The sequence below is a fragment of the Tetrao urogallus genome (genome assembly GCF_951394365.1).
Source record: "Tetrao urogallus genome assembly, chromosome: 9".
Classification (NCBI taxonomy): Eukaryota; Metazoa; Chordata; class Aves; order Galliformes; family Phasianidae; genus Tetrao; species Tetrao urogallus.
Window position 1 is genome coordinate 17,041,561 of NC_136822.1, and position 25,665 is coordinate 17,067,225.

Sequence of the window (25,665 nt, forward strand, 5' to 3'; positions counted from 1 at the left end):
AAAACACTCATCCTGGCCTCGCAGTAGTCCGTGTGGTGCCACCTGCTCACAAAAAAAACTGTTTTGTTTCCCTACTTTTTTCCCCTGCAACCAATAATAACAAGGCAAAACCAGAAATCCATTGGCAGGGCTGAGCCAGAGGTGAGACCTCAGTGATGCACAAGTCATTTGCTGCCTTTTCTCCAGGCGTGAATTTCCCCAGAATCCTTTACATTGAGAAAGTCAATTGACTGAGCTTGGCAAATGGTCACATTGAGCCCAATTCTGGCTGTAGAAAGGAAAGAAGTACAGGTCTCAGCATCAAACAAGATCGTCAACACAAACAGTAATTTTTTCGGTTGTCTGCATAATAATAACATCATGTTTGCATATAGAACAGCTTTTGCATTATTGCTCTACTTATAAGAATATAGTAAGGAACTTACAACAGACTTGCACGTTACAAACTTAAGGTTCTTTGGTGAAGAATGAGAAAACAGTATTTTATCTGTAATTAACTCTTGGAGGAGTTTTCATCCTTATCTGTTGATCCTTTGGATTCTCTCACAGAGGAGAGAAAGGTATTGAGTCAGCTTTACCATTGCAACGATGGCAACGCCGCCGATCATCATGCATGTGGGCCAGAAGAGCGAGTGGAACAGCACGTTGGAGCTGTACAGTTTGGTCAATATCACGTTCTTCTGAGTGCCCTCAGGATCATAGAAGCAGGAGAAGCGTTGATACTTTCGGAAGTTTTCCATCACAACGTTCACCATTGACATGGATTCCTCGTAATTCTTGCCACACTTGGGTATGTACGAACACTGGGGAGAAATCAGAGGGAGAAAAATGCAACTCCAAACCAGATACCGTGTCTGTTTTCAGGTGGCAAGCAGGAAAATCTCAAGATGATTATGCTTTTCATAATAACAGCGCAATATCATTAAGCTAATAATAAATTTATCTCAGACAAAACTCAATATTTTGTACATCTACAGAATTTCCCATTGGAGAGCCTACAAGTGCTGTACAAATATTAATGCTTTAATTTGCACAGCAGCCTCGTGAGATAGGTGAATACATTATTATTGCTAATTTACACATGCAAAAATGAAGCTGATGAAGCACCTCTTCATCTTAAGTGGCATACATACCCTTGCAGCAAGGTGGGTAATTGACTTGCTGTAAATACGTATCTGGCAGCTCAGATCTGGCTTGTATGGGATCAAAATGATCTTAGTAGTCACGGGTGTTCACTCACAGAAGGAAAGGCCAACAGGAAAACTTAATATAAATCTTCCATCGGGGCAGTGCCTCAATTAAGGACAGATAGAAAGTCAAAGAGAAAATGCAGATTTTCCTAGTGACTTCACCTCTTGCTGGAGCTCAGCCCTGGCTCTTGGGCTGTTGCTTAACTTGCTCTTGGGTCCTGCCATGCTCCCCTGCTTGCACTGCTGATCTTGCTTTTTGGAAGTGATACTTAAATTTATGTAACTTAACCATGGCAAGAGAGTTTTTCAAAGGAAAAGAGTCATCTTTATTAAATTAATGCAACCCATAGCTTTTTATGATTGTTGTTTTAAGTTATAAACTTTATAAATGTCCCTCTGTTCTTTCTCATGACTGCACTGTGACTTTTCATAACGTACTGAGACAAATCTCTAGTCCTAATAACAATTCAAGGATTAACCTCATAACAGGATTTGATTGATTCATTGGCAAGTTTATTAGCCCAGAATGTAATTTGAAGCACGGCAGGAAGATTGTCTGCAGTTAGCCGACTGCAGCATTAAGGGTAGAGCATGTCGGCCTGCCATAATGAATATTTCATAGAGCTCTAGAAATTAAAGATGGAAAATATCAGGTCAGTAATATCTCATCCATCTTCCTGCTGGTGCAGGGCTGCTCCCCCCAGGATATTCTCTTGCACTCTGCCCAGCTTTGTCTTAAATGTCCAAAGCTGCAAGCCCTCTTCCAGTGTCTGTGACTCCTTAATAGATCATAATCTACTCATTACGGGAAAATTGTCAGTGAAGCTGTACCTAATTTTCTTTTACTGAATCATGCTATCGTGCTTCTAACAGCAATATTTCCAGCTCTGATGCTTTGTTGTGTTTTTTATTGCAAGTTTGGAGTCAGATTTTTTTGTTCCTTGAAGCAGCTGCTACTGTCCTGAGAGAGGAGACTGAATGAGGACTTGGCTGCTGTTGCACAGTCCTGTCCTCTTGACAGAAGACAGCAGGCATGTAAAAGCCCCAATGATGACAGGTTCCTGGAATCAGAGTCTACAGAATTGTCCCGAGTGCCGTGGGGAAGTTCTGCAGATCCTGGCTTCCTGCAGGCTTGAGTATTCTGCAAGCACTTTTGAAGCAGACCTGATGCAGAAGCAAAACTCGAGCTGTTGCCTCCTACACGGAGCCACCAGCCGTTTCGGGCTGGTTGGGCTGCCTGAGCCAACCAGGTTTGAAGTGATGAAGCCATGGAAGGCAGTCATGCAAGGGAGCTTGATATGCTTTGCATCACAGCCAGGCTCCTTGTGCCAAAATCATCTCTTCTCATGCTTCAAGATAACGGGTGCCCTTCGCTCCATGTGCTAATGTCCTTGTTTCAGTTCTGAGCATTGCGTAGGTGATGGGCAGGCAGGCAGATGCTGATAATGGGATGCTTGCAGTGTTTTCTTTGGTTTGATTGTCATTTAGTTTTCTCAAGTGCTTGGCAGGGAATTTTATATCTGCCATTCTTATGCTGTGTCTATGAATGTAAACTACTAAAGCTGCGCTGCTTTATTACAATTCTGCATTGCCAAACACCTGGAGGTCCGCAAGAATGGAAGTAAACTTTGTCTGGACCTCTGTCTCAAGTAAGAATTCTGTGATAAAACGTGGGATAAGTGGCTCTTGTGTTACTAGCAATCTGATCACTAAGAGCACATGCTAGGTAGTTATAAAGAGAACTTGCTAGATTTCCAGCCCTACCTTTCTAATTTAAAGGATTGGGCAATCTGTACAGGCTATCTGCCTCTCAACTTGTCCAACCCAAAGCCCTGCTCAGTGAAGGGTCACTTGGCCAGTCAAGCTGTGAGGATCTCCATGGTTGGAGACTGCACAGCAACTCTGGGCAAGCACGTAACTGGTTCTGATGATCAAATCTGCTTGCTTACCTCACTTACAAAGCATGGATATAAACCAGTGGTGACATGAAAGGAATCAAGATGACGTAGCATGGAATGGAATCGGGGCTTTTGGAACTGCTCTAAGCTGCTCAGTCCTTCCTTGGCATGGCAGACGTCTCTGGGTGCAGGCTACACTGCCCAATGTACCTCCCCTGTCAACTCTTGTAGTGTATGGCAACCAAGTAAGAAAAGTATAGCTGTGAAAGTATTTAAGCTGCCATGATTGTAGTATTGGCAAGGAGTTGGTCTTGCCTTAAGGCTAGAGATAAAGTGCAGACAGTGAGTGCAATGACAAGCCATGAAAAACTGTGGATGCTTTTCTGGGATAGGCTTGAGCAGCTCAGCTGGCATCCATTTACTTCCCATTGAGACTGGCAGCGGCACGCCGTATGTCTCAATATAAATGGCACCTGTTTCTCACCACACCATGTGGGACAGCAGCTCCGTTAGGTAGCAAGTCTCCTAGATTAATCATTATTTAAAATCAAAGTGCATTCTGCTCATTTTGCTGCTGGCAAGAGGGGCGAAATGTGCTGCAGGTGCTGCTTGGCATGCGTGGCGGTGCTCAACGAGGCAGGGGGACCTCTTGGAGGTCGTGTGTGCTGGTGTATAACATGTCTGCGTATCTTCATCTCTGTCAGGGCTCAGTGAGCCAGGGCAGACTTCTCTCTGGCTTGCTTAGCAAGGAGGAAGATGGGGAATGCAAACCTGCCAGGCAGAGGTGGGTAGAGGAAGAGGGGGAAATAATGCAAATGGTCCAATGGCTGCTTAGGGTGAAGAGCTTGCTGGGACATGGATGCAGGGGGTGAGGGTGGTTTTGCTGAGAAGGTGTGATGAAGCAGGAGGAAGGTGGTGAGTGCTGAGCATGGGTTGAGCAGGTGTGGGGATTTTGGCATTTCCTCTGTCTTTTGGTAAAATACCTCACTTTCTAGTCTGTAGCCATGCATTCTGCTGAAGCTGTGATAACCCTTGAGACTGAAATGGAACATCCTTTTCCTAATCCTCCAAGATCTGCAGTAGGAATTGTCCCAGTGCTTCTACCATGTAATGCAGATCTTAGAAAAGGTTTGGGAGGAGGTGGTCCCTACAGAAATGGGCTGCACTGGCCTGAAGCCCGGAGGCTCTGATGATCCCAGCCAGTTATTTTACAGACATGGCGAGCGTCCATTAAAAACTGTGTTTGGATTCAGGTCACATAGCCAGCAGCACATGAGGAAAACCTAGGAATCCTCTTGAGAGTAGAGCTTAACCTGTAAAACAACCTTGGGCTGGAGGAGTATTAACTGTGCCCACATTAAATTAAGAGGTGGAGGTGTTCAGGAGAATTTCAAAATCTGTTTTCATTGAACAAAAATCAGTAGCAGAATGTGGAGATTTATGCTAAACCTCCTGATTTACTTGAATCAGTAGAGTGCAGAAACTGATCTGATCTGTTTTAATAGAATCACTGGATTTTACTTCTGTCTCAGCGGAGAGTCGGATCTGCCCTAGCTTGTGGGTGCTGGGAAATGGACTGCAGGTGCCTCTTTTCTGCACTGTTGGGGGTGGAATGGGGACACTGCTGTATTTCACACCTCAACTCCAAAGGACTTCGTTTCTCAGCCACAGGAGCTAATTATCCAGCAGAATAACCACCCTGTGCAACCACTCGGTGCTTTGACTCATTTTAATATCACTTCATCTTAATATACAGAAGTAATTTGGTCTCCTGAACTGCTGCCATAAATAGAAATACAATAGGTTAGGCTGTCAGCTGCTCGAACATGGGCTCTGCCATTGCGGACTGCAGCACGTCTGTAGTTTGGGGTTCAGTGACCTTGGATAACTAAGAATTTAAAGCCTCGTGACTGAGCTGCATCCCATCTTGCTGCAGCCTGTGGTCTTTGGCACCCAGTGCTGGCGATGTGCAGAAGGGGAGATGGGAGAGGCGCGTGTCAGAGCCCCATAGGCAGCATCGCAGAGGCGGCTCGCAGCCACCTGTGAGCAGGCGCTGCTCGGAGCGGCGCTGCCTGCGTGCTGCCTGTGCGCCTGCTGCCTGCGTGCCCACTGCCTGCATCGCAGCCTGCAGGCAGGAGCTGTCTCCGTCCCACCTGGACTGAGTCGTGCTGGGTGTCACACTTGCTGAAGCAGAGAGGAGTTCTTCTGTTAAAAATATTTCTGCTTTCAAAGTCTGGAATTGGGGAAATGGTGTGAGAAAATGGGCCAGCATCTTAGTCTGCCTTTTATTTTTTTATCTCCATCTTTCGTCTTGACAGTCTCTTTTATGTAAACCTTCAGCATCTTTGCACCATCTGTGACCCCAGCACTGGGGGGGGGGGAGGGAGGGATGAGAGGAGGCTCCAGCCCCAGGTGTGGCACTCCAGAATGTGCTATCTGCATGGGGTGGAGGAGAATGTTCCCCTTCAGAGATGGAAGCTCTGTCTGGGCACTGCTCTCTGCTCTGCATTTAACAGGGAAGTAGGAGCTGCAAGCCTTATATCACGTTTAAACAGGGAACGGCTATAACACAGTGAGCAGCCCTCCAGAAATCCATTTAGGAAGAAATTTCATTCCGTGCTCCTACCTCAGAATTAATTTTCATTGTTTCTTCGGTGTGGTAGAGCAGAAGCTTCTGGCCAGAAGAATTGAGATTGACGTACACCTGCAGGCAGGGGTACTGAGAGATTTTCCAGCAGTCTGGGCCGCAGCTAAACGAGCAGTTGAAGGTTTCAGTGATGGATGCGTTGAGAAGCGAGCACTGAGCTTCTTCTGTCCAGACACTAAAGCAGAAAAAAGGAGATGTCAGAGCATGGCTAGAATGGGTGATAAGCACCGACTGCAGCTCAGAATTTCCATCGGGGATATATGAGGGGAATCTTGAAGGGCTTTGAGCCCTTTGAAAGGGCTGGACTTTCTTGTGTTATTCTGCAGTGCCTAATGTTTGGGAAGATATCTCTATTCACTAATTTATGTATGTAGATGAAAAGGGAACTGGGTCTCAGTCTGAAGAAGGTCTATAAAGATCAAAAGGAATCAGCAGAGAAGGATACGGAGCAGCGTGCTCCAGGGAGAGCGCATAACAAGTGGGGCTGTGAAGGGATGCCATGAGCTGAGCCTCAACCATTAACCATGGCATCCAGCTCAGCTCAAGAAGGACAACCTCTCATTGCTGGGTTATGGGCATTCACTAGCAGAGACCTGCAGAAACCCTTCTTTTACTCACTTTTACCTTTGACTGATGTTTTATGCACAGGTGGGGGTAATACTGTAACACCTATCCATGGGAGACTTGTGAAGTCGGAATATTTGATACTTCATAGGTGCTTCAGGCATTTTTTCACATAGTTTGTTATATAAATCAGCTTTCCACACGAGCAATTTTGACCTTAGCAGCCTCTGCAATTGACCCTGATACTGCTGAAAGGTCTGTGAGGACAGTTTGGAAATGCAAATGCTCTGAGATACTTAAAAGGCCTCGATCCCTGTCTCCAGAAATCTAAACTTTGCTTGGACTTAAGAAGGGGTAAATACTTTTATTGCACAAATAAGATGCTGGCTGGCATTCAGTTCATCCTCATGTGTAATGGTTCTTTTTCCTTATCATGGCAGGGTTGAGGAATGATTTTCAACTTTTGCAGTGATATAATTGAGGATATTCGTACCAGTTAACTTCAGGCACTTATTGTGAATATCTTAATACAGACTCTGTTGTTGATAAGCCAACGTGTGCCAAGTTTTGGGCTTGCAGACCGCCATTTTGATCCACAATTGCATGTTTTTCATCCCCATAACTTTGCTGGTTGGAGTGGAAAAACCATTGTTGACACTCTTATTTCTGTATGGGATGGATTTTAAATAGGGCTGGTGCTTGAAATCTGCTTTCAAATACTGTTAATGAATCACAGGCCAAAATTTCTGCTCTGTTGCAGAGAAAGAAGCCAGAGAAGGCCTTGGAAAAATTAAGTACAATGCAATAAAGATGAAAGACGATATTTCACTTTCACAAATTGCTGTGTTTTGGGAGGATTTCACTTGTTAAATGTGAAAGCAGTAACCCACATGGAAAACAACATGCTCTAAAGCAGCTGGATTTCTTTCCAAATTAATTCTCCATTTTTCATTTGAAAGTGCATTGTTTCTCAAGGCCGCTAAATACTTTTGCTCTCTCCGGATTTTGTCTGGGCTTTGTAGCAGAGCACTGGGGGTCTGACAGGTTTCAGCAGGCAGCAGAACAGCTGATGTGGATATTATGGTTGTGTTAAACTGCAGCAAGGCTAAAGCCTATGGATCAGATTTCGTCAAACAGGGATCTAAATTTTCCCTCACTTATGCCTGCACTGCTCAGCTTGCTCTCACTGTCGTTATGCCTAATTTATTTTACGGAAATGAAATGCAGAATATGATCTTTGTTGACCAAAAGAGAAGTTATGCAACTTTAACAAAACCAGTCATGAGAACAAGCTGTGATAAGTCAGCTGGAGCAGGGTGTGTGAGGTCAGGGTAACCACACCAAAATTACCTTTGCATGTAGGACCGCAGCAGGGTGATTCCCAGGAGGAAGTACATCATGATAGAGCACACCATCATGGCCAGCCCGAGGAGTATGGCCCGGTCTTCTCCAGCTTTTAGGGCTGTGACTGTTTTCCTTTTGTCCAGTAGATCATGATCCCTGATTTTTTGGTAAATATTTCTGAGGTTGAAAATAATATATTTTTATGTGAAGTTCATTTAGTCAATGAATCCTCTTTAGGGTGGGCAGTTCCACCTCCATACCCATCTTGTGGGAGAGAAAGGCTTAAGGGTCCTCAGGTGTCCTTATTCAGTGGATTCACTCTGACCTGGTGGAAATTAATTCATCTCCAAAACAAATTACAGCCATTTCTGAGAAGGTAAAAACCTTTTATTGCAAATATAAAGATTAGACACTTGTGCCAGCTCAGTAGGTCCTTCTTTGGTGCAGCTTCATTGGCTCAGAATATTTATGATATAGATGAATTTGATTTCTCAGTGCCAATTTAGGGTACTATTACACATTTGGGTATGTAAGGTGTTTTGTCTTCAGTCAAACATGGTAACAAGACTTATGTTCCTGTATGCAGGATATAACTTGCAGAAGTAGTCACTGACATTTTGTGAAGGGACAGCTTTCTTTTCTGATTCCCTACAGGTTAGTGGTTTGGGAACAGTTCAGCCCTGATTGCAGCTCAAGGCTCATGAAACACTTTGGGGATTTTGCAGTTGATTTCTGTGGGTTTATTTGATTGGGAGCTTATTTGCTTTATTTAAAAAATATCTTTCTGGAAGCTCCGTTACTCATTACATTGAAAACTCTGGCAGAAAATTATTCACTAAAGCTATTTGTTCTGGGATTAAAAAAAGCAGATACAACAGACCATTCCCCCTTCAGCAGAGTCCTTTCCATTTTCTAACCGTAAGTCCTCCTTTCATCTCTGAGCCTTTGATGATTCGATGGGTCATGAGGACACAATGGTGAAGAAGAAAATATTTGAGTACATTTCAAACACACTCAAACTTTGTGGGTTTAAAATGTACTTACAGACCTGAGGCTGGTCAAAATCTCCTGTGTTTTCTGTTACGGTTCTTTAGAATCATCCAGGCAGCACTCGAAGCGTGAGAACCGCACACCTCTGAGCCCTGGCACCACCATAACATGGACATGGTAGTACACGTGGAAGAGGTTCCTCTTCTACTGTCTGCAAAATGGCAGGTGAGCAACATCAACATCACTGCAAACCCTCCATTCCTTTAAACTGAACCACCAGCTTTCACTCAACCTTGGAAAAAGGCACTGTGTGACGAAAGACCAACTGTATCACATCCACCAAAAGGGACACAGTCGAGACAGATGGAAAATCATACAAAAGCATAGTAAAAACAAGAAAAAAATACACGTTTAATCACAAACTCCTTAAAAGTGGAATTGAATTTGTGTTTAGGTGATGAGTCATAGTCATGCAAAGCACAGGAGGTGTGGGGTTTTACAGTAAGAATTGTGCTTAGATGCTACTGCCGTCAATCCCCCATAACTAAGACCTCTTGAGGTTTCTTCATCCTCCTGTAATTTACTCCTTTGGCTGTCTGTGGTTTCTCTTCCAAACCGTCCTTTGAAGCTTGTCAGTGTTTTTCTAGTTGGGAATGAAATGGTAATTCTGCCTGTCAAAATTTTCCCTGGTGCTGGGGAGAAAAATGTATTGTGAAGTGGTGGATGCCATTGCCTTCAAATAAGTGACGTAGAGTAATAATCTGATGCTACTTTTTTATGATTATTTGTCAATCTGTGTTTAACTCTGAGAGCTGCTATTACAATTTGCATTGCTTTCAAATGGAAGCAGGCAGGAAGGCAGAAATTGTCATGCAGTTCCAGAACATTACCCCATCACACAGCATAACTTATGTCAGCACGTAGACATAAAACACAGAGCCATCGCTCACCAGTGTCACCAGAGCAGCTAGGACATAAAAGGGATACAAATGGACAATTTAAAAACAAATAGCTAATTGAGAGTGGTTGCAAATGCTTCCTATGTGGCCTTGAGCCAAGAGCGTGAGTTAGAAAAAGATGGGCTAAAAGGCGAGTAGAATATTTTGCTGCAGCAGGGCAGCCTGAGCATCGCCTTAGCAGCTGTGTTACCCTGCCCGTGAGTTTGCTGCTGTGTGGAATGGGTTTTAAGCATGTATGAACTTTTGGCACTTACTGACTGGGAGAGCTGGAGGGGTGCTGTGCTTGGCCGGCTGACGCTGCACCCCAGGGCTGTCAGCACACGGATCACTGCTTATCTCACAGACTCCATCTAATAATTGTGATTACCTGTGGCAACTCCCCGAATATGATAGTGTAGAAGTGGGTGTATTTTGTTTTTAAAGATGTCACAGCTGTCAAAACACAAGGTCTCTCCGCCTCCTGTAAAGACATTTAATAGAAAGCAAACCTCCAAGGACAAAAGGTCTTTGCTCTCATCGTCATTTTCAAGCTGAAATGTTCCCTCTGCCAAATTGCTCACAGGATATGGGCTGGCTACTCTCCCCTGATTCAACTGCCAGAAAGGAAACCTCAGCTGTGGCCGTGCCTGTGGGGGACAGAGCAGAGCGGTCCCTCTGTGGATGTGGCAGCAAAGCGGGGATCCCACTGCAGGGTGGTCAGCAGCTCCTTATGAAGCCATTAGATGAAGGGAGAGGAGGGTGTGTGTTACGTTAGTCGGCCTGAATGCTACAGCCAAGAAGAAATACAGTGCCTAATCACCTTCATAAAGAAGTTCCCCATCTTCTGCAGAGCTGCTCCCATTTGCTGCAGCCAAGACTTTTCTCTGCCATCATTGGGGACAGATATTTTAGTAGTAGGTAATGAGAAGGACAAGGCTTGTCGCTTGCTTCCCACCTGCTCTGTGGGCTGCGGGGCTGTTGAGATTCCTGTCTGCTGGGAATATTCAGAGTGACTTTGAACCTACGTTTTCTTCTCTGATATCACAGTTATTATGCAGAAGTCATACTTCTGATATCTACTGATAGCAGAAGTCCTTGAAGAAAAAGGTCAAAAACCTCTCATATGTTAACCACTGAATTTCTACTGCTCAGGGGCTTTTCTACTCAGAATCCAATTTATTTACATTTTTCCTTACTGGGGATGCTTTGCTGCATCAATTCTTATTATCTGAAGTACTGCAAGAGGATGTGTCCCTGGAACTCGTACATGAATCTCTCTGGTGGTTCCTATCACTAAGAAAGGACTTCACTCAATTCCCTACCTTGTCACCTCCAGAAGAAGCCAAACTGAATTGTGCTTTGGTTTTCCAAGCTTATAGCATTGTGGAAAAGATAATGAACAGCTGAGAAGTAATGAGGTCTTGGCTAGGTTTCCAAAGCCTAGGAAGTGGCAGTTGAGGAGCAGCAGATTTCTCAAACATAGCAATGAATGCACTTCTTGGCCTTGGCGCTACCAAAGCAGATGCCCGAGAGACACTCCCCATCCTGGAGGAGGCAATTATCCCCCAGCAAGTGACCCACTGCTGCAGCAGACTGTTGTTTGCTGGCATAAGTTTGCTGCTCCAGCTGACAGCCTTTCTGTCTGAAGCTTAATGAGCACAGGATTCCTAGGAAGGGGTCATTTAGGGGATGTTATCTGTCTGAAATGTACTGACTGTACGACGTGGTGCTGCTGCCAGTGACCTTATGCGTGTTAAAATCGCCATCAGACAGCTACGGGTGAGTTCCTCCCGTCGTGAGCACTTGTTCCGTGTTCACACCTCTCTTCTGCAGTCCTGAGGCTGCAGTCAGCACTCTCCTGTTCTCATTTTCTCTTCCTTCAATCCCTTCTGATGGCTTGAAAAGGCACCTGGAATTGCCACGGCTGGTACATAGGGGTAGAGGAACATAAGCCTGGGGAAAACTCAATTACAGAAGAGACTTGCAGAAGTACAGGAAGAAGTTAGATGTCCAGCTCCAACTGAATGTCCATGGAAACCTGCTGCCAAGCTCAAGTCTTCAAAATACCTATTTGGGATTCGATTATCCAAAGAGCTGAGCACCCTTGTGGAATTTGCAACAGAGTTCAGTGAATTAGCCAGTCCTCCAAAGAAACCCAACATCCCGCGGGCAGCTCTAGTACCTGGACTCAAAACGCATTTTCCTAGGCAGATGCCAGCAGTAATGTCTCATTAAACTGTGTTTTGCTAATTGGCACTGTAGCTCCACTGACCTCTGGTTTTGTTTCACTTGAGTCTGATGTTTTGTGATTGCAGTTAATAGTGACTGCAAGGAGAGCTGAAGGAGAGGAGACAAGGGAGAAGGGGGAAAGAAAGGAAGGGGAAATGTGTTTGGTGGTGACAAGATGAGCTGCCCAGCAAATCTCACTACAAAGCAGAGAGATTTTGGAAGGATGAGCCTGAGCATTACTGACAATTGTTCTCTCAGAAATGATATTTAACTTCTCTCATTCCCAATTGAGTGCTGCCTTTGTAGACTTAAAACCTCTCCTTCCCTTTCCTTCTCTTCTGTGCAATTCCCTGTCTGTGTGAGACTCAGTATTCCCCTGTCCATCAGCCTATTTCCTGCAGCAGAACTGCTGAACTGGGCTGGACCAGAAGCCAGCAACTTTTCCAGCTGTTTGCCATCACCCAGCTGCTGTGCAGTGTCATGCACACATGCTTCCCACATGTGCATGCATAGAAACAGGAAGCATCTCTGGCAGCTGGATGCATCACGCAGATGTGTAAAAGGCACAGGTGACTGGAGGAGAGGTAGAGGTGGCTGGAAAAGAGGAGGCTGTGAGCTGTGCCTGGAGCAGGGCGCGTGTGTGCTGTGGGCAGGGAGCAGGACACCTGTGAAGGGCTTGGAGCCGTGACTGCAAATCTGTGCTGGGGATAAGTGTGCTGTGTGCTGTGGTAACCTCGGAGCCGGCCTTCGGAGAGCAGCTGAGGGAACAAGGGGCTTTGTATCCCTCCTCCCTCCCCCAGTGCCACCGCTATAGAGCAGTGACAGGTCGTGGTCCTAGAGATTCCAAACCCATCAGAGACAATCATTATTGATGCCATTTACCTTTTCTCATCGTGTCTGTAAAATGTAGAGCTCCGGCCACTGGTCCAAATAAACATTTTAGAGGGTTGCCCAGTGTTGGCTTTGCTTGCTGCAGTGGGGCGATGGAAGGACCTAGGGGAAGAGTGATAGTTTTTGTCACTGCCCACCCAGTGCAGCAGACCAAGTTACACCCAGATCTGCCATGGCTGTGCCCAGGAGGGATTATTTGATAAACTTGAGCTGAGATGTAAAGTAGTGAGAATGGCAAATTGGCAGAGGGAATGAAGGATAAATTTTGTTTGCCCCCCTGGTAAAATATGCTCCACAGTTTGCAGGCTTTGCACCATGAACAAGAAATCATTGGCAGTTTAAGAAAAGGTAATAGCTGCATCCAATGTTATGGCGGCATTTTGTTGGCAGAAAGTGGCTGTTTAAGCAAATGCATGCTTATTGCAATTTATTGGCTACACAATGGCCCTCAGTGAGATGAGGTTTTCAGGAAAGGTGTCTGAATGAGGCAGAAGTATGAGACATAAATGCAGTGTTTTATGGAATTGTATCTGATGTGACAAAGATGTCTTTTCCCACAGAAAAATTACTGTCTCAAAACCATTTGGCCAGATCGGGTAGAGCTTTCTCTGAAGCTAAAGAAGTATGATTTGCTTGATATTTCAACCTGGGCTTCAGGGATTTTTCTTCCAATATCACTTTTCAAGAGATTTCTCTAACATCCCACAGAATAAGCTCCTGCCTCGGGCTTCTGTGTTTCACAGGGGCATCAGACAGGTGATGCCTTCTCCAGTCTCAGAGGTTTCATTTCAACTTCACCCCTTTACTGCAATTAGATCTCACACATGTGAAATACAGCACCGAATGGACCTCAGGAAGTATTTCTCTTTTGTCTGGACCTGCAGAACTGCCCTGATTTAAGGTGTATTTGCTATATGTAGTCCTAGAAGATTGCGGATACCCTGGATTAATTGAATATGAATAACTATCCGTACGAATTGCAGTTGCATAAATAATATGGATATTGCCAGTGGAGCTTCACAACTTCTCCAAATCTGCTCATCTGAGTGCAGTGAAGTTGGCTATAATCTCCATTTCTGGAGATTGGGCCATACAGATTCACTGTATTTCACGTTACTTCTTTGCTTAGCACTTTGTGCTTTCGGGTGTTTGTGAGAAAAGTTAAAGAAAAAAATGAAATATGCGGGATTTTGAATGCTTTAGTGGAGGAGTTCATACACTGGAACTCACTGAAAAATACACCCAGCTGTTGATGCTGCCATCAGAGAAGGCACTTGAACTCCTCAGTACTCCTTTCCTGGAAAAGTCTGTAATGCCACTATGTACGTAAACACGCTGATTTCAATATTTGCATAGTGATGAACCTGGGAGAATACTGAAATCCAGCTGAGGTGGCTGCAGGGAAAGATAGGCATGGCAGGGAGCCAGAATCCACGTGTACACAGATGGGCTGCTGGGTGACATGGCTGAGTACTATCTGGCATGGCTTTGTGCTGCATTCATGCACAGTAAACTGGACAAGAAAATGGTTCCAAAGAAGGGAGGCAATGGAAATGGTCTTTTCCTCATGTACATGGTCATCGCTGCAGGTCTTTGTGCCAGTAAAACCTCTTTTCTTTCTTACAACCACAGTAGGTAAGTACTTGGGAATCAACAACAAGAAGAAGTCCTTCCTTCCTGTAATAACTGTAGTTTAGAAGGTGAAATAGCATCTATCAGCCACCAACTAAGAAGTGTTTTTATAGTGATCACGGACATAAATTTGTGTTGTGAGATATTGGGTCTAATCCTACTCTGGTGTTTCTGCACTGAGCAGTTCAGGAGAGTGCAGAGCATCTACCTGGAGGCCGTGATGGCGTCTGGTCTGAGACCTCTGCCAGGCTCAGTCCCGGGGCTCCTTGCTGCTGGAAAATAAAACGATGTTTGTATTTACCACTGCTGCCTTGAGGGTAAAGCCTGGCTGGCTGGACTACTATGTCCTGATTGCTCCCAGAGATGGTGGTGAGTGCTATCAGAGTCTGTTCCTAATTAGGAAGACCCTGGGCACTCGTTAAAAGAGATCAGCAGCTTCTGCTGCCTGCTTGAGTCCTTGTCCTTCCTGGGCAAGGAGTAGACCCACAAGCTCCAGAGCACATCACAAGAGAGCCAGAGGGTGATGACTGGCAGTGAGGGGCTGCCCCACTGGGGTGATGCCAGAAGGGAAGAGAGGTGTCCTTCCTCCTCTAACATCAGAGGGATTTCAGAGTCCCTCATGGCACCGGTGCCTAGAAGCAGACCATATGTGATGGTGTTAATGCTGCCTGCTTCATTAGCTGGGCAATCTGAGCTAACGGTCACTGTTTAACACACAATTGCACACTTAATCTTGTGTAAAATCCTAACTCTGATGACATCATGGAAGCTACTCCAGAAGTCAGATGGAAGTCGCTAAATTTGTGTCTCCTTTAGGCAAAGGTTAGCTCTACTGTGCAACATCTGCTGTTTCCTACTCACAGCTATGCAGTTAACTGCTAAGCTGAGATTCTCCTGTCTGCATCCAGAGATGACCTGGGGAGCTTGCTAATCCTGGTATGGAAGTAATGTAAGAGCCAGAATCAGAACAAAAACAGATCCTGAAACATCCAGCTCCCAGGTATGGCCCATTGCAATGTGAAGGGGTAGATGGAAGTGGGGTTGCACCAGGGAGAGGTTGAGGAAAAATCCAGTGGGGTTGTTAAAATTGAGCAGATCAGCACCAAACTGGCAATTCTCATGTTGTGACACTATTCATGGAGCAATGTTTCTTCAAAATACTTCTTTTCCCTGCAGGGCCCAGTGCCTGCTTGCCTGAATTCCACTTATCTGTGGCCAGAGCAGAACAGCCAGCATGGACTAAGAGGAAAAGCAATAAGTTAACTTATAAAAGAAATGCATTCACATTAGTGGAAGACAGTTACCACTTAGGGAACATTTAACGCCCTGCCAGCAGCAACACTAAATCGTGAAGCAGCAACAGCGATATCAAACGGTGTATTTCTGCCTCGTGACCAGACCTTGCTGTACTGTGAGCTAATGAGCACGGTGTGGGACAGAATGACATAAATAACTGCTCTTGTTGGAGTATCCCAGGAGCTCCGGCTGCACTCAGTGACTAATCCAGCCAGCAAACGACCTTGAATTTGGGGTTCCTCATTACAGCAAGGGAAAACTGGACAATGGGGAGCTGGTGCTAATGTACTGATGAGTTCAGGAAGACTGATCACTAATGATGCTGCATTAATGATTTCACCTCTATTTCTGGCCTTTCTCCTAAATCTCCCTTGAGCTGAGGGCTGAGCATCCCACTTGGTTTTTGAGTTAAAGGAGGATCGTGCCTGAGACAGATCTCACTGCACTCCACTGGCACAAATGTGGCTAAGATGCTCCATGTCCCAAGGAGAAAGATGAGACTGCTAGATATGACTGAAGCCATCACATGGGTGTAACTTAGCTATGTGCAGAATACAGGGGCTTATGGTTTGTTTTCAAAGACAAACTTCTTTTAACTTCAGGTCATCCCTTATAATTATTAAATCCTTCTGCCCAGTATTACACATTAGTCAAAGGGATGTTCAGAAAATTTGAGTCATACTTCTTTACTACATGATGACATCCAGTACGTACTCACTTCAAAATTAAATATTCCAAGGTAACCTCTAAATCATCCAGATTTGCATGTCATGATCTTTCTTTCTCCAGTACTGATTTTATGTTTTGTGGAAAAAATTTCAAGCCTTATTATTCAATTTTTTCTTTAAGCCCTCAAGTTCTTTCCTACCTGGTTCCAAGAGCTACCTGCCTGTTATGAGTCTAGGTAGTCCACTACCTATAGAGCAGACTTTATAGTCTATACTTCTGCTTATCTTTTTGACTTCTCTTCCTTCTTTTTCCCCAAAGCCTCTTCCTATCCATTTCTATCTCCATGATAACTTGTTTCATCCCAGGTGACTTAGCTGATCAAAATGACCACTTTTTGAAGAAATTCTTGCATACACAGATCAGCTACAAGAGAGGGAGCTGCTACTTGTTGCTGCAAATAAGAGTCACATCCTTTCTTCTTTGGTGACCTTCTGGGCCACCTCCAAGAGCCCTGAGAATGTGGCTCAGCTTCCTCATTCACCCAAAGGCTGTGCCAGTCCCCCTGCTCTACCTGGCAGAGGCCACCTTCAGCTGGCAGAGTGAAAAACCAGCCCCACTTCTCCCATGTTTTGGTACTGCTGGGTTTGTAATCTAAGCACGAGGCAATGCCTCTCTTGGCACATTGCAGTTGCTGGGGATAATTGTCCCCTTTGCCTGTCAGGGCTCTGCAGACATTTTTAGCTTTCTGTGCTTTGTCAGTTGTAAATTGATTTGAATCTATGTAGAAAGTGACACGTTGGACAAGTACTGTATCATCTCTGTTGTTCCTGGGGTTCACTTGTAACATGGACTGGCTTTGGGAGGATGTGCAGCAAGGTCAATTGCTGGGTCACAAACCCCACGTTGGAGAGCAGAGGCAGTGGCAGGTCCCATCAGCAGGGACGTCCCCTCCACCTCCGTGCAGCTATGCCTCAGTGTCACACTATTCCAGAAAAAAATCTGGTCTGAGAAGTGCATGGTTTTTAAACATCCCTGAAGAGATCTTTCAATTGAGGAAGGCAGCACTAAAACCCTGTTAAAACCCTCCCTGTGTGGGAACACAAAGAAGGGGTGACAGGGAGGGCACCAGCTGCCACAAAGGAAGAGTGGGTTGGAGTGTGCTGTGGTTGGGAAGAGGGGTGAAAGCAGGGAGAGATGAATAACCATGAGGCAGCACCCCAAGGAAAAGCAGAAACAGCTGGAGCAGATAGGGTGAGAGTGGCTTTTCTCTCACCTAAATCCTTGAGTGGCTCAATCATTTTTATCTCCTTTGAGTCCAACCCTGTGCCATCGAGAGCACCACTCAGAACAAAGCAAAGGCAGAGGCAATGCTGAAAGGACAGCCCAGTGGGAGCTGAATGCTCTGTCACTATTTATTTTTGAGTCCACATTTGGATTAGCTGTAAAGAGCTGTGTGGATAAGCAAGCAGGCAATTACAGCTGGGACATGCTGCTCATGAATGGAAATGGCTCCAATCTGCTCGGGACATATTGAAATTCTAATTCAGTTAGATTCCTTTAGTTACAGCGTGCATCACAAGCACTAAAAGCGATCGGATTAAAAAATAAATACAAGTCGTATGCTGTCTTTGGTCTGCCTTCACTGTTCTCCTTTCTCCCCCTTCCCTCCCCTATGTTAGCTGTTGTTTGACTTTATTTTCTGTGGCAAAATAGAGTGGTCTGCCTTGAATAGCTTGTTAATTTTTATGAGAGTCTGGCAGTCTGCAGCTGGCTGAACGTGCTCCCTGCTAACAGGTAGACAAATCCAGAGAATAACTGAGGTTTCACGTGTCATGTCTTGCTAAAGGCCATTGCTCAGTGGTGTTTGCATTACTGCAAAAGTGCAGGTGCAAAACCGAGGTACAGAGCAAGGAGACTGTTTGTACAACTAAGGAATGGCCCTGATGGGGAAAGGGAGATTTAATAATTCCAGGATACAGACACAACTGAGGCATGGAGCTGTGAAGTAAGCATCTCTATCAAAGCCAAACACCCAGTTCTGATCTCACAAGCAACCTTCCTAATTTTCTTAGTACAAGAGGGTAAATTTTTGCAGGATAAATACTCTCTTATTTCTCATCTTTTCACAACACATACATCACCACCCGTAGCCATTTGTTACTTGAATACAATCAGCTGTTGCAATCAGCTTCACCAAGTAGAATTTTGCATGCAAACACCATAGAAGGATACCGGAAATAATTTTTCATGTATTAATTTCATATAATTTCCACTTTATGTGTCTATATTCTATATTCCATAGAGGAATTCTATAGAGGAAGCTGCCTATTGGCTTTGGAGCCTAAGTCATGGGCAATACAGCTTCATCTCCATAGACTGCTGAACTTCTTTTATGTTTGCTTTGCCCACTGGTAGGGGTCTCCAGGTCCCTTGATACAGACAGAAACCTCCTGTCTAAGTGGAAGAAACAAAGTAAAATCCTAATTTTTTGCAGGAAAGGTGCATGACCCAGAGAACAATTTCCAGAAGAAGAACAGGGAAGCATTTCTGATGGATTCATTTTCACATACCAAATCCAGCCTGGGGAAAAAGACTGAGAGAAAGTTACACATGAAATGGGATACAATAAGACGGAAGATTAGAAAGACAGGGAATGTAACATGAGGTAAGAACAATGTGCTCACAAAAAAAGAGAGTAGAAATGCCTACGTATTCCACAAAAGTAGTCACAAAACCTACTGAAGTAGTGGAATGAAATGGACAGGAAAGCTGGTGGAGTGAAGTGAGTCAAATGACTACTGAGATGAGGCTGATGAGCTGTGTTTGGTGCCGTAAAAATCACTGTAAGAACCAAATCACCTGCTTTGTGGGTGAGTTCAGAGCATGATCTGCCGGATGGTACAAATGCAGACATAGCCTCCTTAAAACACCAATAGATTGAGAGCTTATGAATCTCTGTATAGATGTGTTCTTGTAATATACTTTTTAGCATAAAACCAATTTTTCTTGAGAGTCAGGAAAAAAAAGATGATGAGAAAGAACAAAAGCAAAGTCTCTATAAGAGGGAACAATGTGCCTATGCCCTCTATGCAGTTTTGAAACAACAAAGAGAACAAAATCTCTGCAGTCCTCTGAGGCCAGCAGTCCTCTGAACAGTGAAAGGGCCACGTCCCCAAAACAAAAGCCCAATGTATTTTGGTCTAGAAGTGAAAACAATGGCAAGAACAGGCACAGATGCTTCAGTTCCTCATATGGCAATAATCTATATTAATTACAGCAAGCGTCCAGCTTCGAGCAATGTCACTGCAGTGCTATTAATGTTCGAGAGTATTGAGTTTCTAAGGAAGTGAATGTCTTTTTCTCTCCCTAATCATGATTACTTGGTTTAGTACTTGAGCTAAGCTTTTATTTAACCAAGATAAATGGGTATTTCCAAAACCAGCCTGTTAACACTATGCATCACATTATTACTCTTCTCTAGAATTTCTTGCCTTGTTTGCTATTTTATATAGCTGCTGAACACAAATAAGAATAAGGAGGAACTGTGCAGAATTCCTTAAGGATTAAAGATTAAAAAAAAATTAATAAATCTGATTTTGACTCATTACTTCCATCTATAGTGATAATATCTCCCCTCAACCAGCCTAACACAATGTTTTCCCTTCTACCATTTCGCTCCCTTGAAACATGAGCGTTCACACCACTTTTCTGTGGACGCTGCCAGCCTGGCTGACTAATATTTGTTGCTTTCTATTTGGAATCTCTCTGTCATTTAAGCTTATGTGCCAACACTGTAGGTTAACATTCAGAAGACCAGATAGGGAATTAGAGGCACAACTTCTGTCAGCAATAATGGGGCTTCTGTGCTTCGTTTCCTTTAGGGCATGGGGAATGTTTCCCTTTTCAATAGCTCTTAAGTGTGCACCCAAGGCATGCTAGAGGCCTGCCCAGAGTGCCACACAGCTGGCATAATTCCCCAGTTTTCTTTGGTGGGACCTCCATCGCTCAGCCAGGTCTCACCCAGCTTCTCCCACACACCTGAATGCCTCTGCTGAGCCCCTGCTGAAGGAAACAGCGCTGTGAACCAAGATGTGCTTTCCCTACTTTCTAGGGAAACTTCAAAATTGCCTCTTAATTTTCACCCTTTTTGAAGATTTTATTAAATTTCCTGCCTTTGTCTCTCCTAAGAATCCCTGAAGCCCGGTAATCAAATGGATTGCATTCAAATAAAAATGAAAAAAAGCTGTATTTTACATCACAGCAGCACAGCACCTTTTTTTTTTTTTTTTAATTATTTCATTATTATTCTTATTATTTTGAACTCATGACCAAGAATGCAACTAAGGTAGGTTTAATCCAAAATGTTTCTCATAAACGGGTTCTCATCAGATTCTGCTTGTTTCTAAAAGCTAGTATTTGAATTCCTCAAACTATGTAGGTCAGTTTAAGCAAAGATACCTGTGGGAAAGGTCACTAAGCCATTAGCTAGCACCCTGCAGCTGGCCCTGCTGCAACACTGATGTGCCTCACTGTAATACAGCATAGGAAGTAAATAAAAGCTGATCATCTCCCTCCTAATGTGTTCAGAGGGCTTTTCTCCTGTATTAATTTGATAGTAGTAATCCAATTACAGCAAACGTCTTCAGAGGCTGTTGTAATGTGGACTGCAGTTTTACTTCATAAGATGTAACTCTCACTCCCAGCTGCTCCTCTCTCTTACATTGGAAATACTGTTGTGAATTTCCCATTTCAATGTTTTTATTCTTTGAAAGCTGGTGTAAAAACTTAATGAAGCCTATCAGTTCAGTTCAATGCTCCTTGGTATGTACTTCAGAAGAGAATGGGTACGTGATTCTCCTCCTACATCAGTGAGATCAGGAGCTGAATGCAGAAGGAATCAAGGAGTAGGGCAATGGCACAGAACTTGTCAGCACCAGAGCAAACACATTTCTTCAATTTGTTTTGCTCTTTTGGGACCACAGCCTTGGTCCAATCCCCAGCTGGACTAACACTGGAAGTTTTTGTGGAATAACACCTTAAACTGGAAGGAGGTTCTAGAATCTAAACAGAATCCTTGCTGAAAGAATGCTCAAAAACTCAGTTTTGACCTTTATGCAAGCCAAAAAAGAGTGTCTGTAAGGATTCAAAAATCAATGTAGAATATTTTGTCCTGTAGTAAGTTTGTGATTTCTTCACAGTGTTTGTATTTCTACCTTTTGCCACACTGGAAATTTGAGTCAAATGTTCAATCAAAGTTGAGCATTTTATCACCCTTCTGCTCAAATACCTGCTTAAAAGGTAAAAACAGCAGCTCTATAAGTGGTAGATGTATTAAGACAAAGAAAATCAATCTTGCACTGTATATAAGGTAAGATTTTTAAATTATATATCTATTTTAATATCCTGGTGGAGCCATGTGCTATGAGAACACGTTACCATCAAAAATGGTCTGCCATCGACACCTCACAGCTGTAGGAAAACACGGCTACTTGGCTGCCATAGTGCTCCACAGTGAGATCTGTCTGCTGGTGGGAGGTTTGGAGCTCACAGCAGGAGCTTTGCTATCAAACCCATTTGCCAAGTGGGAACTGGCAATTCAGTTCCTCTCCCTTGGGTGCAGAGAACAGCAGTATCTATTTAATCTGGAGTTTAGAAAGCTGGAACAGAATTGGAGAGATCGTTGCCCAGAACCTTTCCATCTTCCATTTATACCTCGAGGAATGTTTTTCTTCACCATTGCATTCAAAGCTCTCACTTCACTCACTGCTGCTGCAGCAATGTGTTTTTGGTAGCCAACTCCTTCTGGAGTTTTCAGGCTGGCCCTGCTGTGAAAATCAACAGAGTGTGGCAGAAATGCTCATCCAAACCATTGCTACCATTGGCCCTACCCTAGGATACACCACCAGTGTTAAGATGCAGGAATACACCTGGTTCTGGTTCTGCAGGTTTTGACGCTCAGAATTAAATCCCTGAGGTATGCAAGCACTAAGCACTGGCCACTGAGCAATGATATCTGTGTGCACGTTAGAATCACAGAATCACTAAGGTTGGAAAAGACCACTAATATTATCTAGTCCAACCACCCACCTACAACAATACTGCCCACTAACCATGCTCCTATGTACCACATCTCCATGGTTTTTGAACACCTCCAGGGCTGGTGTTTCCACCTCCTCCCTGGGCAGCCTGTTCTAGTGCCTGAGCACTCTTTTGGAGAACAAATTTTTCCTAACTGTTCTCACTCCACATCATTTGCAGTAAACGCAAAGCAGTCAACCAAGCTGGAACGTCAGGCTGGCTCCAGAACTGCCCTGTCCTTGGTCACCCCCCAAAGAGCATAATTCCAAACACTGCCCCGCAGTAACAGCAATTCAATAAATATCAGAGTATTTCCTGTGGCATCTGCACTGCCACTTCCATGAAAAACACAGAGCTGATCTAGGAATAGTTAATTTGGGTGCTGTAATACAATCAAGGTGAAAAGCAGCACTGGAAGACTGCCTGTGGATTTCAGAGTCCCCATAGTTAAATTAAATGTCATCATACTACATGTGGCTGCTGATTTCAGGTTTGCTAATTTGTAAAACAATGTGAAGAACATGCTGCAATTGAGAGTGGAGCAGCTGAATTATAGGTACTTATACAGCACAGTAGGGATATGAATTCTCTTTATTGCACAAACCTGTCTCTAATTAATAGAAATAGTAACATTTTCTTGCTCTGCTTTCATTAATTCAGACCTATAGCTTTGGAAGACTGGATTGGGCTAGGAATTGTTTTGGGTTTTTTTTGGAAGAACAGGACAGAACCACAGGACTTCCTTGACTTTTCAGCATGAGTCCTGATCTCCTCCAATGTGCAAGGAGCAAAATTACTAGCAGAGCCCTGCTGTGTGTAACAAACCATCTGTCACCATAATTGTAGCTTTATTTTTTTCCCCCATACTTCTGGGAGAAAAGACCTAAACTTCCCCAGCTGTCTGAACTGAGCATTATGAAATGTATTTTAGAACTTTGAGAAACAGCCACAGCACGTCCAAAGCCTGCTTAAACCCCAGCAGCTCTCCTCTGGCGCTGGCACCTGCTGATAAAAACTGGCTTCGGGCTTTACTTAACAAGCTGCAAACGATCTGAACAGCTATGACTCCTTCAAAGGGAGTTTTATAGGCCTTTCCTCTTCTCTGAGGAAGCATAAACATATCAAGCCCTCAAATTATGCTTTATTTATCTCAGCGGAATGGCATGATATTGTTCCCACAGAAGCACTGGTAATACTTTACCAAAGCAGACTGGAGGGAATGGCACGAGGAGCTGAGGCATGAGTTGGTTTAGCCATTGGTGGTGAACACTGAAATATAGCGTTGGCTTCAGCCTGAGTGTATTTTATTATTTTGGGTGTTTCAAGGACTAAAAGCAAGGGCTTTCTAGAAGGGTGATGGAAAATTGTGAAAGCTGAATAGCTACATGAGGGGCAGAGGACTTCACTTTGCTTGGCAGAATGCTTTGCCCCACTGGGGACAGCAGCCATGTCCCTCTCAGGGTCAGAGGCATGGAAATAGGTATGGCAGGCAGGACTTCCTTCCCAATGGCTCATTGAAAAAATATTAATCTTCATAGCTTTCTTACATGAAGTACATACTGACCATTGAACTGCTCTAAGAAGGGCCTTTCATTGATATGACTCCTTAGCCAAGCGTAATGCAATTAAACGATTGGATTTCGTTAAGCATATTGACAGGGTGTCAGTGACGATTTCCATTCCTCCCATTATTTCTATAAATAAAGTCATCTGCCATAATCAGAAAATATAACGTGCTAAGACCTCCATTAATTCTTCCCCATACTAATCTGAGAGCTGGGCAGATGTTTATTAATACCTTGTTACACTGCATTCATCAGCTGTTTCCAAAAATAGAAAGGCTGAGACCTGATCTCTTGCTGAAGGTTAAATGAGAACAGATCTGCCTAAATCTAGACTTCTGATTAACTTTTTGACAATATTTTTGTTATTTATCAAAATATTTCTTAAAATTTTACCCTTTCCCTCTCTCCAGTGTGCTTTGGACTACATGTGAAGCTCAACGGTGCTTCAATCCCTCCAGCATGGAATTCCTTTAGTAGAGGTCTTGATGTTTCTTTGGATTTCCATGGAGCTGAATGACATCAGCCTGTGACCTTCCCAGGTATTTAAAGAGAAGAAGTGTCCAGGTCCACTCCATTCAGTTCTGGGCCCTTGCTGGAAACTGCCAGTGGGTTCTTGTGGATCGGTGTGAGAAACAGAAGGAAAGGGTGAATATGCACTGAGCTGTGAGGGTGCTGGGGCTTACCTGTGGGTTGCCATGCATCCCTCTGGGTTCCTAGAGGCAGGTTTTGGAGCTGATTAAATTTCAGCTCCAAGTCATTTCCCACTGTCACCTGTGCTGGCTCTTCTACTCCACAATTTACTTTGTGAAAGTACTTTTGTCCTGTTCTTTAGAATTTTGTGCTCAATAACCTTAGGTCACTTTCTGATCTTCCTCTCCTTTCCTATTTGTCTAGCTCTTTCTTTCTCTATCCCCACTCTATTTTCCTCAACATCACCTGGGGCTGATCCATTTACTGACAGGGTTGGTGCAAGCCAGTGCGTTTCCATCCAAGTTATATCAGCAAAACAACTGTCCTGTGACCTCTATGACCACTGCAGATGCTTATCTTTTGTGCACAGTGCCCATGGCTACAGGGTTGTATCAAGAGAGCTCTGAGGTTCAGGCTGAAGCCAGCCCCCTGCTTGGTCACGCTCCCAGTGTGCTCAGGCTGCCTACAGGGACTGGAGGCACCTGATTTCTGGGCTGAGCCAAATCAGGTACAAACAATGCTGATTCACATCAGCTGTTCATAGAAACAGAACATAAGATATATATCTGTCTTACTGCACTGAGACTGCAGTTGGGCCATTTTCATTATTTTGTGAAAAGCTAAATCTTGCTGACAGAACTTTGTGAACTTCTCCCGAAGGACCTAGCCTCTCAGGTTAAAATGGAGTTGCTTTTTTTTTTTCCCCACTTAAATGATAATTATTGTAAACTTTTTTTTTTTTTTTGCAAACTCTTAATATTTTCAAGTACACTAATAAGGCTGAGATGAAACTGTGTATGTCTTATGACCTTTTCTTCTCTGAATACTGAGCAGTTTCACTTCCATATTTAAAGCCAGACAATGTGCGGCTCTTCTCATGACTGAGATTTACTTTCAAGGGTAAGATGTAATGCTCTGAAATGGGTTCGGTAGCTCTTGGTTGGAACCTGTTTTGGTGTGTTTTGGCCACCCTTGAAACAAAACTAGAGCGTGTTGAGAGTTGCTCAGGGTTGGGGCTGGCCTCTTCTTGCTGCTACATCCAGC

The 25,665-nt window shown here is 44.0% G+C and overlaps 1 protein-coding gene across 1 annotated transcript in view; it reads right to left on the reverse strand.

The window, feature by feature from the left end:
- Window positions 1-518: 518 nt before the first annotated feature.
- The window catches only part of LOC306949721 (calcium-activated potassium channel subunit beta-2), a gene marked incomplete at both ends in the record, with an annotated part of 113,710 nt that continues 88,563 nt past the window's right edge, over window positions 519-25,665 (reverse strand). The window contains 4 exons of the mRNA XM_079539726.1: window positions 519-803; window positions 5,715-5,910; window positions 7,650-7,820; window positions 12,683-12,793. Of these exons, the coding sequence (XP_079395852.1) occupies window positions 519-803; window positions 5,715-5,910; window positions 7,650-7,820; window positions 12,683-12,793 (763 nt within the window). The remainder of the gene's footprint in view (window positions 804-5,714; window positions 5,911-7,649; window positions 7,821-12,682; window positions 12,794-25,665) is intronic.